Raw genomic sequence first — 15,912 nt, 5'->3', positions numbered from 1 at the left:
ATAGGCTTATCCCTGTTCCACTATGAGCAGGCCATATTAAACCCAGTGGGCAGGAGCTTTCCTTTGTGCCTATAGAACAAGGGGTGCAAAATTCAGCTCTGGGATATTATAAGTTTCTTCACATAAACTTCAACAACAGAATAAAGATTATGGCAAACATGAGGTCAAGAACTATGAATGTTTTGAGTGTTGACTGGGGCTTAAATGGGAAAGCAGAAGCTCAATATAATGCCCTCAGATAAAATAAATAATAAAATAATAATAATAATATAATAATTAAAATTATAAAATTATAAAATTAAATGCCCACATTTTATTGATGTGTCTTTACCAGAGTCCATCACATGTTCATGGCTGCCATTGTCTCTTTGTCCCTTTTATTAGAGTTGATAGTTGGAGCAAAGCAGGTAATATAGAGGTGGTGAGATGAAAAAAAAAATGAGATGTTGCAATATGGAGAAAGTGCAGAAAGACACAAAGTTTGGACACAAACTGGGATTATAAGAAGGAAAAAGCAGAAGAAAAATATTATTTGTGAATTCAAATGTGATGAGCTTCAAAAGAAAATGTAAGTTGCAGAGGAGCATATTGATAATGTCCCAGCTGTCTCTTTTAAGATGAGGTGTTGTCTTTAATGTAAATGAACAGAAGGAAAATGCAGCAAGAACTAACTGTGGAAAGCAAGGAAAGTCTAATAAATGCAAGTTCTAGGCAGGGAATGAGAGAGGAAAAGGGTGTGATGAAAAATTAGAACAGGAAATGTGACAGATAAGAGAATTCAGACTTTGTTTCCAGTATGAATTGTTTAGAAATAGGAGGGGTTGCCTCTGTAACCCCGAATTTTCATGGTTTGGATTTTTCATACATTGTATCAGTTTTCTCCAGCAAGTGCAGTTTTATCCTCTAGCAGCCACCTTTAGAAAAGGTATCAATTTAGGCTAGTGCAAAGTTAATTTATTTTACTCAACATATGATTCCCCCAACTAATGTTTTATATATTGCTTATGGACTGCTCATTATAATTAAGGCTGATGTATGGAAGGAAAAAAAAAAAAAGAGATACTCCTCTGATCTCAGGGATTGTGTCTAGGAGAAATAACTCTGAAGAATTCATTATAGTACAAAATTACCTACATATTTCAGCTGAGATTAGTGTCCTCGTGAGCAACTTGCTATTTGCATAGTTGACCTGCAGGTTATACCTGCTCAGACAGTAGCATGTTTGTGCACTTCACATCACCAAAACACTTTCTAGGTTTTAAAGTTATTAGTCAGCATTCACATACTCACTTTACCTTTTTCCTCATCCTTGACTGCTTCTATGTTTGTATATACTTTTGCTTGGTTCACTCAGTGCGGAGACCCAATATTCCAAATTGCACTCAACAGTTGTTGATTTCAAGTGAATGCAAACACACGGAAGACTTCATATACTTGTGAGACTGAAGCACCCTCTCTTACTGTGTTTGCATTAGTTAAACACTCTAAATATTCCTGAATTTATATGCATCTAAAGCTTGCTAAGATAGTTGTTAGTAAGGGTATCATTTCTACTGACACCTTTGGGAGTTTTTAAGTCCAGACAGGCTGAAAGATCAGCCTTTAGTCTGCATTTTTTTTGCTGTGTATCTCACCAACTGCTGAAACTTTGCAAGGGCCTAAATGTATGTGCATAGGTCATTTGATAAAACACATAGAGATTAAACCTTGAAAATATTTCCAAGCTGCATGAAAACAAGACCAACAGAATTTTGGTAAGACATTTGCCTTAATTGGAAAGGCTTAAAATAAATGATCATATGATTAAAAAAAGCAAGGATTGCCTGCTATTTGTTGTAACCCCTATTTCTGTAGTGCCCCTGTAGCCAGAGAAGCAGCTGTTCATTGCTGACATTCTCCCTGCCAGGCATTCCAACTCTCTGAGGTAATGGGCTACAAGCATACGGGCCTTCGCTTTAATTCTTTCAGCGTATCCTTCCGCATGGATAGAGCGAGGGGAACGCCTCCAGGAAAAGAAATTAAATGCACACACACAGAGGCACACAGGGACGGCCGATTTGAAAATATTCCTGAGAACGCAATTTGCGCTCATGCGGCACAGCGTCACATGAAAGAGGCCGCCTGAAGAGCTGGCTGGCACAGGTTTATTTTGTTGTAGTATTTTCTTCCACCCCCCAGCTCTTTACCCAGTGGAATGATATCCAGAGCGAGTTTTTTGAGACAGGAAGTGAGGAATGTTTTCACTATGAGTGATCTGAGAAGAAGGTGGGTTAGCCGAGATAGCAGCTGTTTCGGACAAGAGGAACACAGTAACTCAGTTCCCGGGGAACACAGATGAGATGGCTCCGGGAGAAGAAGTCTCGGAGCGCTGGGGCTTTTTTTCGGCTGCACATATGTGAAAGGAGACCCGGTGTCTTTGGATCGCTGTGCAAGGTAAGGGGAAAACAGCGGACACAGAAAAAAGTAAAATAAAATAAAAAATAAAATAAAATAAAAAAAAGCGGGTGATCTTCCCTGGTGTGTACCGTAAGGCTGAAGAGTTTCTACCACTTAGTTTTTGAAAAGTAAATGGTTGAAATGGTTATGGGACTGTGCTTCTGGAGGTGGGCAAAGTTTGAGATATGCACTTACTGCTGCTCAGTCCAAGAGTCATGTCAAAGATTAACTGGTAAAACAAGAAGAGGGTGGAGTATTTTGATTACTTTTTTGGCTGCCCAAATATCTCTGAAATAAAAATATATGTATTTCAAGAATTTGGAGTAATAGGAACCCTTTTTCACCATGGTATATTGCAATTTTATTTTGATTACTGTAATTTATGCTGACTATTTAAAAATATTTGTATAGTAAAATGCTAATAATTGACGGGGGAGTGGGAGGTGAAAGTAAAGAAGAAAGGTACCACAGTGCTCAGCAGTCACACATTAGTCGCGGCCATGTAGCTGAAATTCTAATATAGCATGTTTGAAACGACAGGTTTCTGTTGAAATATAAAGGTACAAAGTTTGGCCACTAAAAAACATTTTTAGCTGTTGCATGAAAATTCCAGGCTTGGCAAATAAAGGCTTGTTATTGTAAAGGTCATCAGTTGGATTTGTAACTCCTGGCAGTACGTAACCATGAGTTTTGGCTAAAGTAGCTTAAAACAATGCAGGTAGGTTTGAATTTAAAGTAATGCAGCAGGCAAATTTGAGAGCACCTAGGACTGCAGAATGCACAGCTGCTGTGTAAAACCAGCACAGCTATGTTTTCAAGAACTACACATGGCAAGCAGTAGAAGATACTGAATAGTACCCTGGTGTTATTCAGCAAACTTGCCTTAATTCGAAAATATTTATTATATGTTTGGAATCTTTTTTTAGTTGGTCTTTTAGGATATGTTCTAGAACTTAATTACTTTAGATTTTTTTGTTATACATGGCTTTCAGAAGTCATGTAGGTTATGTCAGGCGTACAAAAATGAAATAATTTAGGGTAAATGCTCAGGAGCATTTAATGAAAGCAACAGATCATAACCTGGAGAACGTTCCTGGCTGGCACATTCTGAAAATTCTGCTCTGAACATCCTTCCTATGTTTGCATTTCTACCTGTTTGCATAGAGAAATAACTGAAAGTCTGAGGCTGCCTCATGTCAGCATTCAATGGTTTGGAAATTTCACCTGCCAGGTTAGTCTGTGGTTAGTGATTTTTAGTTTTGTTTGTTTTGTTTTTTTTTTCCTTCCGTGCTCTTAGAATACTTTTCTAACCCTTGATATGGGTATAAAAGACTGAAATTCTTTCATACTCAGTGGCACTCCATAAAACCTGAGATTGAAACACTTCTGCATTTCTGACTGTAGCTTTCAGAGAGGAGTAAATTGATTTCTCTCATTGCTGTAGCACCAAAGAAGACACCTAACTGTGCAAAGAATGTATTGGAAATTGGGCCTCGGGGACATAAGCTAAGGTCAGCCAGCTAAAAGTTACCCTGTCAGGAATAAACCCAGGGCAAGATTTTGCTGGCAGTGGACAGGGGACTAAAAGCTTCTGTCTGTAGAGCATTCCCTGAATGCTGTTCAAGCAGGGCTGGATTTGGAGGATCAAAGTGCAGAGGGAGTAATAAAGTGAGGATTCCCTCTGTATCCCTAAATTTTTCAGGGAAACCTGTTGTTATCTATTCTACAGCTACACCCTAAAATAAATTTGTTAGTTTGGGTGAGGATTGTTTTTTTATTCAGCTAAGATTTTAGATGGTATCTGTTGATGATGGGGATTATGTAGAATGGTCGAACGGCTTCAAGATTATCGCAAACGAGGTCATGAAATATGCTTCTGGTCATTCTTTGGAGTAGGGTTGCAAAGATGTCATTGAAAAAAAATGCCACGCCGCCTCCTCTTTCTCCCCATTGTAGGCCTTTAATGGTTTTCCACCTTCCTTCCTTCTTTGCCGTGCTGCTGGCTGGGCAGTAGGAGTCTGATACGGGGTTTTTAGCCTAAAGAGTTGGTGGTTATGTTGGATAAGTTTCTAGGTGGGTATATCACTCTCCACGGAGAATGTGGTATCTGTTTACAGCTGTACCTTCGAGTTTAAAAGCAGGTGTGCTAGGAGGACTGCTTCTTCCGGTTCCTCCGTTCCACAGAAGTGCATATCCTCACGTTCCTCCTGTCTGGTCATCCCGAGAGTCCTCAGAAAACAAATTGTGCTTTTTAATATGTGCTACTAATACATGGGGGAAAAAAAAACCAACAAAAAACCCCCAAACAAACAAAAAAAAACTTAGAAAAGAGAAGTAGGCGTTTGTTTTCTTTCCCTCCTTTCCGTCGGGGCGTCGCTGCCACTAGAGGAGCAGAGGCAGAGCTGCTGCCCGGCGCGGGCGCGGCTCCGGGCGCGCTCCCGCCCCTCACGGCCCGGCCCGGCCCGGCCCGGCAGAGCCGCCTCACCGAGGGAATGGCATCCCCTGCCCGGGGCACCGCGGGCATCTTTAAAGCGCCTTCCAGCCCAGAGCCTTCCGTGACGCTGTGACGAATTTCATAGACTGGGGTGCGTGCGCTAGGAAAACACTTGGAAAAGGAGAGAGGCAAAGCATGGAATGGAGCTGTCGGGAAAGGAGGCGTGAGGGTGTTTGCAAAAGGTGGGGAGATGGGTGACTACCTGTGGTCTGGGTAAGAGTATGTTTTTCAAGGAAAAATTAAAAAATAAATGGTTCTCAGAATTCACATACTCTCTTGGTGAGGCAAAGCACGACCTGAAGCACCATACAGCAGTTGAACATAAGGAATAGGGTATGACTTGCTGTAATCCATGCAAGATTAGAGGAATTGGACTTCAGTTGTCTGGTAGGAAATGGCTACAATGTGAATTTTAATGCCCCTCTTGCCCTTCTTTTTTTTTTCCCTTTAGCATTTATGGGGCTTGGTTTTGTGTTTAATCCAACAGCAGATTGGCTGAGGCTGCACGATGCTCTGAAAAACAAGCCAGGTTGCTGGATTTGCTCTTTGAGAAAATGTGTTTGTTCAGTATTAAAAATACCTTAGGCAACTCAGATTTCATAGACATATTTCATTTAAATACCTATTCAGTTTATAAATACTTATTTTAAGACATTGCAGTCACACCTGATTAAGACTCATTATTCACTTGTGAATTTAAAAAGAAAAGAGGTCGACTTGCCAAAACCCAATGTCATCTGTGGAAAAACCAGAAACTCTGGTACTTATTTCATTATTTGAATACATAACAGCCCTGCATTTTGGAAAGGTAAACTGATTATTTAGATTTAAAAAAAATATACATGTTCTTTTTCCCATGTTATCATTCCCCTTTCAGTGAAAGTATTTCTGATTCCTGTATTTCTTCTCTTTCCCTTTTGTTCCTTACTAGAACTCCAGTGGATGTATCTTCTTGTCTCTTGGTGGAAAACTTGCTTGGCTTTAATGGATACTGCTGCTGCTGGTTGATCTCTGGAGACTTTACAGCTCCTTACCTTTTGAGAGGAGGTGACTTCTAGTCACCTCTCAAGGTCTCAGTGGTAGTAGCTCTTTATCACTAACCATCTCTGGGGGAAAAAGAAGATGCCTCTACCTTTTGGGTTAAAATTGAAACGAACTCGACGTTACACAGTATCCAGCAAGAGTTGCTTGGTGGCTCGTATCCAGCTGCTCAACAATGAATTTGTGGAGTTCACACTGTCGGTGGAAAGCACGGGCCAGGAAAGTCTGGAAGCTGTGGCTCAGAGGCTTGAATTGCGGGAGGTAAGTGAGTTGTCAAATGAAGGCATAGCTTTAGTTTTTGGTGCTAGATGACCGATGTGGTAAATCCTTGCCATGTAGGGTAATCAGCTACTGGAGCAGCTATCCCGTGTTTGCATCATTTCTGCACCTTCTGGTCTTTATGGGGACTTGGACTGCTCCTAAACAGTTACAAAAGTTGTTACAGAGTTTAGGGAATGTCCAAGGGGAGGAAATGTGAGAAGTGTCGGTGAATAAAAGCTTAGAATGTTAAACAATGCAACGGTTTTGTAAACATTACAGTGCTGAAAATTCTGCTTAAAAAAACCCACAAAGGAAGAAAATAATTTCTACCTAAGCAACACAGTTAAAAGCTACAGCAAGGCTCGAGTCATAAGACAGTGTGTTATTTGTGTGCATGTATATTTATTTTTTTTTCTTATGGATTAGTGCTGTGAAAGGAATCTAAAACACCAAATGTGATAAGCGTACCAGTTACCAACTGTTTGTCTTGCTTGTTTAAATACCACAAATATATTTGCAGGCACTGTCTTGGAGCTCATATATAGTCATATAGATCGAGTGCTGGTGTTATGACAAGACTTGGTTTGTGCTAGTTGAATATGTAAATATCTGTTCATCCTGACTTTTTCCCCCCAGAATCTCCTTACTTGATATTTTGAAGGATTCTTTTGGAACTGCAATTTACTCTTCCACAGTTTTAGTGTGTTGAGTGAATTTTTTCTGAGATGTTAATAGAAATCTACATACATGACCAACATATGAATCAATGTCATTATTTTGTAAAATTGTTGAGCACAGGTGGTTTGAATGCAGTATTTGAATGCTCTCAATCCCGGGTGAACTGACATTTCTCCTTAGAGTCTGAAAGGTTTAGTTTAGTTCATTTTGGAGGCATTGAACTGTGACAGTATGTGCACTTCTGGGGTGCAGGAGAGAGAAAACCAGTGATACAAGTTTAGTGTTGATGATATTGTTCTGAAAAATATGCTTTTGTTCTGTTGTGTGGTCTGCCATAGAATGACCTTTTGATTATAGGATTCAAATACAGGATGAAAACTCTGGACTTAGGTAACCAAAATATAGTAATTGTGAAAAAAAAAAAAAAAAATATTTGCATTTATAACTGTGATATTTTGAAATATTATCTTTTTATTGTCAAGCAATGGCAACTGTTGGTAACTTTACTCAAATACTGAGCAAATATATTTGGAACTCAATCCTGAAAACATTTATTACTTTGGAGAGCATGCATTACTGTAGGATTCCTCAGTGGGAAATGTTACATATAGTCATTTGTTCTCAGAAATGCCTTTTATTCATTCTGTTTAAAGAATAATAAAAAATGAAATAGGTGTGAAGCCATTAATCTATAAGGGTTTGTTTATTGTGGTTGTTTTCAATTGCAATATGCATTCTTGCAGAGTGTCCAAGTATTTTTTAGTGTACCCTTTGTAAAATGCAATTCTTTGCGAGGGTATGCCTTTTATTTTTGTTTTAAATCTTTCTCCTTCTAGCAAAAGGAGAATCTAGCTACACTTGTAGCCCTAGTGTTTACTTAGAACACATCAGATCTTGTATATTTATAATTCAATTATTGTTGTGTGAATGGAGTTTGTCAGTTTTATCTGTCCACTTTCAGATGTAACTTCTAAGCCACAGAAAGTATAGAATTTTTACTGTTTGCAAAATGCAAAGGCTTTGTCTTTCTGAATGATGACTACTAGCTTCTATTGAACTAGTCAGAGTGCTGGAGATGCAGTTTTTTTCAGCTATTCTTCATTATCTCTTTCTTTGGAACCACTCCTAAAAATCTTTTTTAAAAACAAAAAAAAAGAGAGCAAGAGATGCAATTCCCTCAATTAAGAGTCATATATCAGATTAAGAGAGTTGACAGTACACCATTGAACTCTGAGCAGATTCCTTCAGTCATGCATTCTTGCATGGATTATTTTGGCAGGAAAATGTGTTGCAATAAAAGGGAATGGAAAATAGGGATATAAATTACTTTCCAGAGCTTGCATTCAAGAAAAGTTGTTCTGCCTTTAAATAGTCAGATTTGCCAAGCAGATACTGGATCATTCCTGACGGCTTGCTTAGTAGAAAGTTTTCAGAAAGAAAAATGTGTTCAGCACTTTTAAATCTACAAAAACAACTTTAGTCTTTCATACAGTAAAATACAAAGTATTTCTGTAAAAGTTGCATATTTTTAGTGCACGTAGCAGCCTTAAAGCATGAAGTTGAATTCAAGTGTTAAACGTGAAAGTATGACTGTTTATTCGAATACTGAGACTTGGGACCATTCTGAAATCCAAGGTATCAGTTTCAGATTACTGTATATGGCCTACACAGCTAGGACAAGCAGTTCCAAAGCATCTTTAAAACAGTATATTGCAAGAGGCATTAGGGGAATCTCTATCATTTTTTACACATTCAGTGGTAACATTTGAAAGTACCTCTTTCTGGTGTAGTCTGGGAAGTACTGAATTTGGACAGTGAACTGAACTATTCTTAATGGTGTGCCATCTTTTTAGATGTTTATTTTAACTGATCTTTATGTAAATAAGTAATCTTCAAAGTATGCATTGCATGGCTAAGCACTGTTTTTCTTCTGATTTTCCAATTAGTACTGCTCAGTTTCCAAGTTGTATACTAATATGGACACATAGTTAGCATTTAGGAAGATTTACATATGTTCACAATTTAATTTTTTTTATGAATGGTAAACTTTATAGAAAAGTGAAATGAATTCCTCAAACTGAGTATCTTCTGGTATTCCTAGAATGTGACTCATCAGGAATGAGTATGTAATCCAGCTCTCTTAAACTGAGGAACTGGGGAAAGGAGCCAAAGGGAACACTGAACATAAGTTACTTAGCCTTTGTAGCATAGTCTGTCTTTTATCCTGTGAGAGAACTATAACTAAACATGATTTATGCAAAAAGCTGTTACAGAAAACCATTCTGGAATCACAAGTTTCGAAAAACTGCTGAGAGCTCTGCTGGTTAACTGCCTTAAAAAGTATGTACAGCAGTGCTAATCTTGCATCTAGGGCATGAGTGTGCAAATGAAATCCTTGAAAATATAGAGATTCTTAAAAAATTGTGATATGGCTATGTATATTAGCTAGCTAGAAGCTAGAAGATGTTATAACTGGTGTCTTTCTCTTTTCAATCATTGTTGGGTTGTTGTTGTTTTCTGATATCACTTCTAAACCAGAGAGAAGGGGCAAATTCTGCTACTGTGTACAAGCAGAGTCTGACTTAACTGCAGATATGTGATAGAGTACAAATATAAAAACCAGTGGCAGGGAACCTCTGTGGAGTGTATGTGTTGTGCATATGGAAGTTCCTGTGTTTGTTTTGGACATGCAGAGGAAAAGGAGCCAAGGTTATCTGGATCCGGAATAACTTCAAAGTTCTGAAACAGTGCTTCGGAAATTCTTGAACTATGCTGTAAAACTTTGCTCTGAATTCTAAAACATCAGTTCTCTTTTGGAGAAAACATCAAAAATACTTTTAATTTATTTTGGTGGTTTCTTAAATGTGTTTTGCTTATGAAAAGAGTGTTTTTAAAATCAGACCAAGTGCAACCATAAATTTTCTTATGTCTGTATATATCAGTAGCCATATTGACTGACAAATAAGAGTTGAACCACATAATGACAGAGGGATCATTATAATTAATGTCATAATTATGACATTATAATTAATATCAAAATTATGTTTATGTCTTGTATCAAAGTCTGACAACATTTTAGCTGATGCTTGCAGAAATAAGAGGAAAAGCAGTGCTCGTAGTTGAGCTGCTGTGGTTGCCTCCCTGAACCAGATTTTTCTTATAATTAGGAAAGGAAAAATTGAGGAATGTATATAACAAAGCAGATCTTCCATGTGTAATTTGATTAGTTTTAAAAATGCTGCTTTATTAAAAAGCAAATTTTGAATCTATCTAAAACAAATACTATTTATAAGAGTGTGGTAATTTAGGAACCAAGATGAATTGAAGCACAGAGCAGTCAGGCAAAAATATGTAACTGCCTCAGTTCAATTATTGTAGTTCTTCCTTTTCCTGAAGAAAAAAAGTTATACATTCAGATAAAGGGTTTGCACTCAGTCTTATTATATTGAGCAGGACAAAATTAAAGTTCTTCCATGAAAACAATAGTGGCAATTAGGAAGCCTTGCTCCTGATTTCTTTAGCATTTTTATAAAGTTAAGTCAGAATTTGGATATACCATTTAATTGCATTTTGTTTACCATCATGTCAGTGAATTGCTGTAGAGTGTTATACCAATTTTGGAGGAAGTTTTCTTTACTTCTGAAGCAAAAGCATTAGCTTATCATTTAGTATTTTTACTTTGAAATTTGTCTTTTCCCTTTAGTAAAGCAATCAGAACTTAAGCCTCTGATGAATGGGAACATGATACTTCTGATGTCAGTGATGTGTAAGGTGGAAGTCAAAAGCATTTATGTGAGTTCATCCTTCTCAGAGCCTTGAAGAGTGGTGGGAAAAAGTAACATGATTTTTTTTCAAAAGAAGTATATTTCTACATTTCTGGGTCATGTTGATAACTGACCTATCTCTTCCAGAGGTTAAAATATGTCTTGTGCACTATGAAAGTATGGCTCTAGCTTGTAAATTAGTCAGCTTACCCTTGTCAAATGTCCTGATGAGTACAATCTTCCTTGCCTGTTAGAAGTTTGTTTATTCAAGATATTTGAAGGGTGTGAATCACAGTGTATTGTGATTTGTACAGTGTTTCATTTGAATAAACTAGAATACATCAGATTACCTTGCAACATATTGATTTGCTTATTTATTTCTTATCCCTCTGTTTTGCTTTAAACTATAGTTGGCAATTACTTTGTTTAAACGGCATTTGTGAAATCCATATTCAAATAGTTAGGAGAAAGTAATTGTGTGTGTGTGTTGGAAAAAACATTTCCATTATGAAAGAACTAAGATTTAAGAATAAACTGTCTCTGTTCATCTAGCTACTCTGCTAAATATTCTCTCCTACAGCTACCTTTGAGGAGCTTCTCAGTACTAGAACAACAAAAACAGTATAGGCAAAAATACCTTACAGTAAATAGCTTCAATATGGGAGAAAAGGGAGGGATTTTTGCATTGATTCTCCTAATTCTGCAAGAACTGGTCATGGTAGTATATAGAAAAGTACAACTTTCTACTTGGTGGCTGGTACATGATGAGAGTCACAGAGTTTTTTTTCTCCACCACTTCCAGGAAGTCTTGGATATTGTACACTGGCCAGTCCACACAGGCGGCTCCAAGTGCTGTCTCAGCTAGAGATTGGGAAGTTTTGTGGAGGAGGTTGTCTGCTGTGATAAGAGTGGAGTTTCTGGAGAATTTTAAGGCCTGTTGTCTCCTTCTGTAGCCCTTAACATTGGGCGTAGGGAAAAGCTTTCCATTGGTATCTGCCAGTTGCACTAGTAGAGGATTATTGACCCAGTTCTCCTGCATGTGGTTTATTTAAACTGTACTATCCTGATAGCAGGAGCTGTTCTGTTTCCAAGCATGTAATAAAGGTAGACGTGATGGAGCCCTTGGGTTGACTGGGATTTTATGAGTTTGACTGCAGTGCTTAGCCTTCAATAACGAGAAGGTGTTTTCAGCATTCTGATCAGGGAAGTCTCATGGTTTGTTTTATTTGTATGTTCAGTGTAAAAGAGAAAAAGCCTGAAGATATATTTCAGCTGCCATCTTCTTCTATTGTTTTCAATTTTCTGATTTTTTGTCCCAGATCTTAGGATGGTGATTCTTCAGGTACCCTTGAGGCAGGTAGCCATATGCATTAATTGGAAGGCACAGTGTTGACCATTAGAAAGCAACTCTCCAGCCTATCTGTAATCTATGACATATTTTGTAAGATTTATAGTACAGAATATGGAAGTTAACTGGAAGATATATTATTAAATATATAAGATTGAAGTAAATTTTGAGCACTGTTATGCCTCAGGGGACCTCCAAGGGTTGCATAGTCCTACCCTCTACTCAGGAGGATCAGGTGGTTCAGAGGTTGCCTGGGTGAGTTTACCAGCCAGGTGCCTCCAAGGATAGAGATTTGACACCTCTTTGGGCTATCTGTTCCAGTGTTTGGCTAGTCTTCTTGTGAAATTTTTTTCCTGATCTAACTGGAATTTCCCACATTGCAGTTTGTCCCCAGTGCTTCTCATACTTGCAGTGATTACTTCCAAGAAGACTCTGGCTCTGTCTTCTCTATCTGTCACCTGCTCTTAGGCAATTGAAGTCCACAGTAAGGTTTTACTTTGTCTCTTCTTAAGGCTGATCAGCCGCACTTCTCTGACTTTCAGTGTACATCATGCCAAAAGATCTAATATAGCCACCTGCAGAAAAGCAGTTTTGTGAGATTCACATCTGGTGAGACTCCTCTGCTTAGCTTAGTCTGGGTGACCAGTGATGAAGTTACTCCCACCAACTTGTGAGCTCTGAATACTGCGTGGGAGTTTTGGTACTTTTGTGTTCTCGATGGCTCTTGAAATTTTATGCAAAAATATTTTCTGTCCCTAGTGTCAGAAAGCAAATAGATAGAAATTAACTGTGCAGAAATTTTATGTTATTTTTATTTCTATTTTATTTTCTTCAGAAGGGTAGGGTCCTGAATAAGTCACTAAAAGAAAAGAACCTCAAAGTAGTGTTAATCTTAACAGCTTAACATATTTTAAGAGTTATGTCATGACATTCTTTTTAGCACTGGATGCTGTCCTGAGCTGCTAATAATAAAATGTTTTAGCAATGAATAAAAGTGGGTTCTATTTTAATCAGTGCGAATATTCCAGGGTGCATAAGCTCCTCTGAAAACTTGCAGGATCAAATTCTGCCCTTGAAGTGAAGTGAAAGGTTTGCATAGAAGTCAGAAGACCAGCTTTGGTCTATAGTATTTTGCATGGCTTGTTTAAAGATATGCTGGATTCCAGAGGATATTTTAAAATGCGGAAACATTTTTCTTAGTCTGTTATGCCGGTAACTGCTCAGTTCTGTGTGCAGGCAAGAAAAAGTGGTCAGTGTTTCAAAGAACTCAAGTTCTTTGCTCAAGTGATCTTATAAATACATACAGTCTATTCAGTTTAAATTCAGGGTGTAGGCCCAGGAGTGTTTTACATCAGAGAGTTTGAAACACTGGCAATGTTTGTGGTCTCTTTCTCCTCACCTGTGCTTCTATGAGGTTTAAGTACACCAAGGCTGCAAGTGAGTTTATTCAAACAATTGCTGCATTTTTTTGGGGTGTATTTTTAGTTGGTTTACAAATGTGTTTGTGTGGTTTCATCTATAGAAGTCTTTCAGCTGTAGCTCTTCCTCTTTGCTTTCAGTCTCTGCCATGGCCATTGCCCTCACCCAGAATGTTGCGGTTCCACATTTTAGGTAGCGCTCAGCCCGAGGCTGATGTGTTTGTCCTGTCAGAGAAGTGGGCTGGGTCGGTCAGAGAAGAATGTCAGCATCATGGTTTGGCTTTGGCTCCTGTGACTGCATGCATGGTGTTAACAGTCTTGTGATGAAAGAGAAATGCACCTTTTTACACGCATTCCTTTCCTTACTCAGTCTGCAGGAAGGATTAAGGAGTAGTCAGTCATTCAGTACATTTTGTTCTTTTTAACATGTGATGTTGCAGTGAACATGGTATTTCTTTCCTAACAGAGTCTCTGTGGTACTACTGTTTGGATTTTTTCCCCTAACATCTTCACAATATCCTTGTGGGGTGCTGGTGGTGACCTAATGATTGAGGTATTGAAGAATAGAAATAAAATGTTGTTTAAGGTATCAGCAAACTTTGTGTGCCTGGACTGGGAAATGTGTTGTTTATATTGTTTATATTCAGAGCTATATTTCTTTTGTACTTTTGAAACTCTAAGTATTTATGACTTCCTAAATTTGACTCTTGGCTTTCAGTATTTGGAAGTCATCAGCACACAGTATCCACATGAGAAAAATTTGGTTTGTAGGATTTGCTTACAGAGAAGTCTGTTTCTGATTTGGGAATAGTCTGGTTCTCTACTGTAATTTTTAAACTTTCTCATTCTGCACTTTCTCTAGATATCTTCTTCTATACAGAAAAAACCTGCTTATTTTCTTCTATGAACAGTTCTAATTCAATTGATTTTCTATATTATAGGCTGTCTTTTTATCAGAGGGCTAGAGTTGTTTTAGACTTTATAGAAAGCATCTCAAGGTTAAATAGGCAGATTTTGTCTTAACATCTTTATTTTTTATCTTATGAATACTAATTTTGCAATTACATGGTAGCTAGCACTGATTTTAACTTAAAGGATTTTTTAATACCTTGGGGAAAAAAGCCCCCAAATACCAAAATCCACCAACAATCACTTAGAACCGGGTTTATGTTAATTTAGAGAGGAGCAAAGTAGTACAGTTTGCCAGTATGTAATGCCAAAGGAAAATTATGCCTTAGAACTGGCTCTAATTTCCTACTTTTGCTAATATCCCAAACAAAATGGTTTTATGGAGTAGATAGTTTTATGAATTTAATGCTACACCTTGACTTTTGTGCCTCAAATTGCTTGATGGTCTGTACTGATACAGAGCACTGATTCAGTTTCTGTCTATTTGGGATGGGATATATGTGCCTGTGCTGTGATTGTTGCACACACAGTCAGCCTGTCAGAGCTGTAAGGAAAATCTGGAATCTCATGAGGGTGGACTCTTCATTCTGTTTAGACTGTAAATTAAGAAGATGTACGTATAAGGATTTTCAGATGTGTATATGGGCGAGTTTTTGCAGGAATGTATTGAAGTAGCCTTTCTCTGCTAAGAGCTGTTGCTCCTTAATGAGTTTCAAATCTCTGCCCCACAATATCAAAATACTAGAGCTTTTGAGAAAACAACAGTAAATATATTTTTTTTTTACTAGGGAGACAATGATTAGTTCACAGAAATGATTGATTTAGAGAAATCACCATAAATATTCCCTCTGCTTTAGAAAACTTCATCCTTAAAAGCTTTATTTTGTGTAACTTAAAAATATCTGAAAACGTGGAAGGAAAAATATTGGATTAAAGGTGTTAGTATTTCTACCATTTCTCCATACATTAAAGTTTATGTAGGAATTGGAAAATTTTCATGTAAATACCTACAGACGTAATTGGTAATTCATAATATTCACTTAACTCTCTCTCTCGGTTAAAACACTTCTAATTATGATATCTAGTTTTGCTATGATAACGGCATGAATATTTTCCAGTCCAGATCTGAGTGAAATAAGTACTGTGGGAGCAGATTTTAGCCAGTTTAAGCATAGTAGAGAAATTTTGATTTTAGTGGATGTATGCAGTATGGATATAGAACTGTACTGTGGAGCAAGGGAAAAAAATACTCTAATCCAGACTCCTTCTGGGAAAGGTTCTGATAACAATTAGACTGTGTTTCTGAAAATGCTGTCCAGTGGGATTTTGACCTTCCAAGGGTGACACTCCTCAGCCTCTCCAGGTGGTCTGTCCAGTGCATACTGTGTGTTGTGTTAGGTCTAGGTCAGGAATTGCCCACTTAGGCAAGATACCTTCCTGCTCTGCTGTATCTGGACTTTTCCTGCCCATGCAGTGAGCCATGCATATGCTTTAATGAGCTCAGCTCTGACTGAGCAGCTGTCCCGTGCTCTTTTGTCCTTCAGCATCCCATGTGAGCCTGCC

The 15,912-nt window shown here is 37.9% G+C and overlaps 1 protein-coding gene and 1 long non-coding RNA gene across 6 annotated transcripts in view; one reads left to right on the top strand and one right to left on the bottom strand.

Moving 5' to 3' along the window:
* Nucleotides 1-1,861: 1,861 nt before the first annotated feature.
* Nucleotides 1,862-15,912, top strand: part of PTPN21 (protein tyrosine phosphatase non-receptor type 21) — a 45,172-nt gene continuing 31,121 nt past the window's right edge. Inside the window, exons 1-2 of one of the 5 annotated variants that reach the window (XM_023927730.2) lie at nucleotides 1,862-2,433; nucleotides 5,862-6,232. In XM_023927730.2, coding sequence (XP_023783498.1) covers nucleotides 6,053-6,232 — 180 coding nt within the window. In that variant the 5' untranslated portion in view covers nucleotides 1,862-2,433; nucleotides 5,862-6,052. Of the gene's footprint in view, nucleotides 2,434-4,622; nucleotides 5,113-5,861; nucleotides 6,233-15,912 lie in introns of those variants that run through there. The other 4 variants (XM_023927729.2, XM_086894209.1, XM_086894208.1 and 1 more) reach the window with 4 other exon arrangements.
* Nucleotides 3,067-4,853, bottom strand: LOC147652684 (uncharacterized). Its single transcript, XR_015288371.1, has 2 exons — nucleotides 4,560-4,853; nucleotides 3,067-4,473 (listed from the first exon to the last, which is right to left on the bottom strand). It is a non-coding gene; the product is annotated as an uncharacterized LOC147652684 (long non-coding RNA).

This window comes from Cyanistes caeruleus, chromosome 6 (genome assembly GCF_971803275.1).
Source record: "Cyanistes caeruleus chromosome 6, bCyaCae1.hap1.1, whole genome shotgun sequence".
NCBI classification, from domain to species: Eukaryota; Metazoa; Chordata; class Aves; order Passeriformes; family Paridae; genus Cyanistes; species Cyanistes caeruleus.
This window is presented reverse-complemented; position numbering and strand designations above follow the sequence as displayed.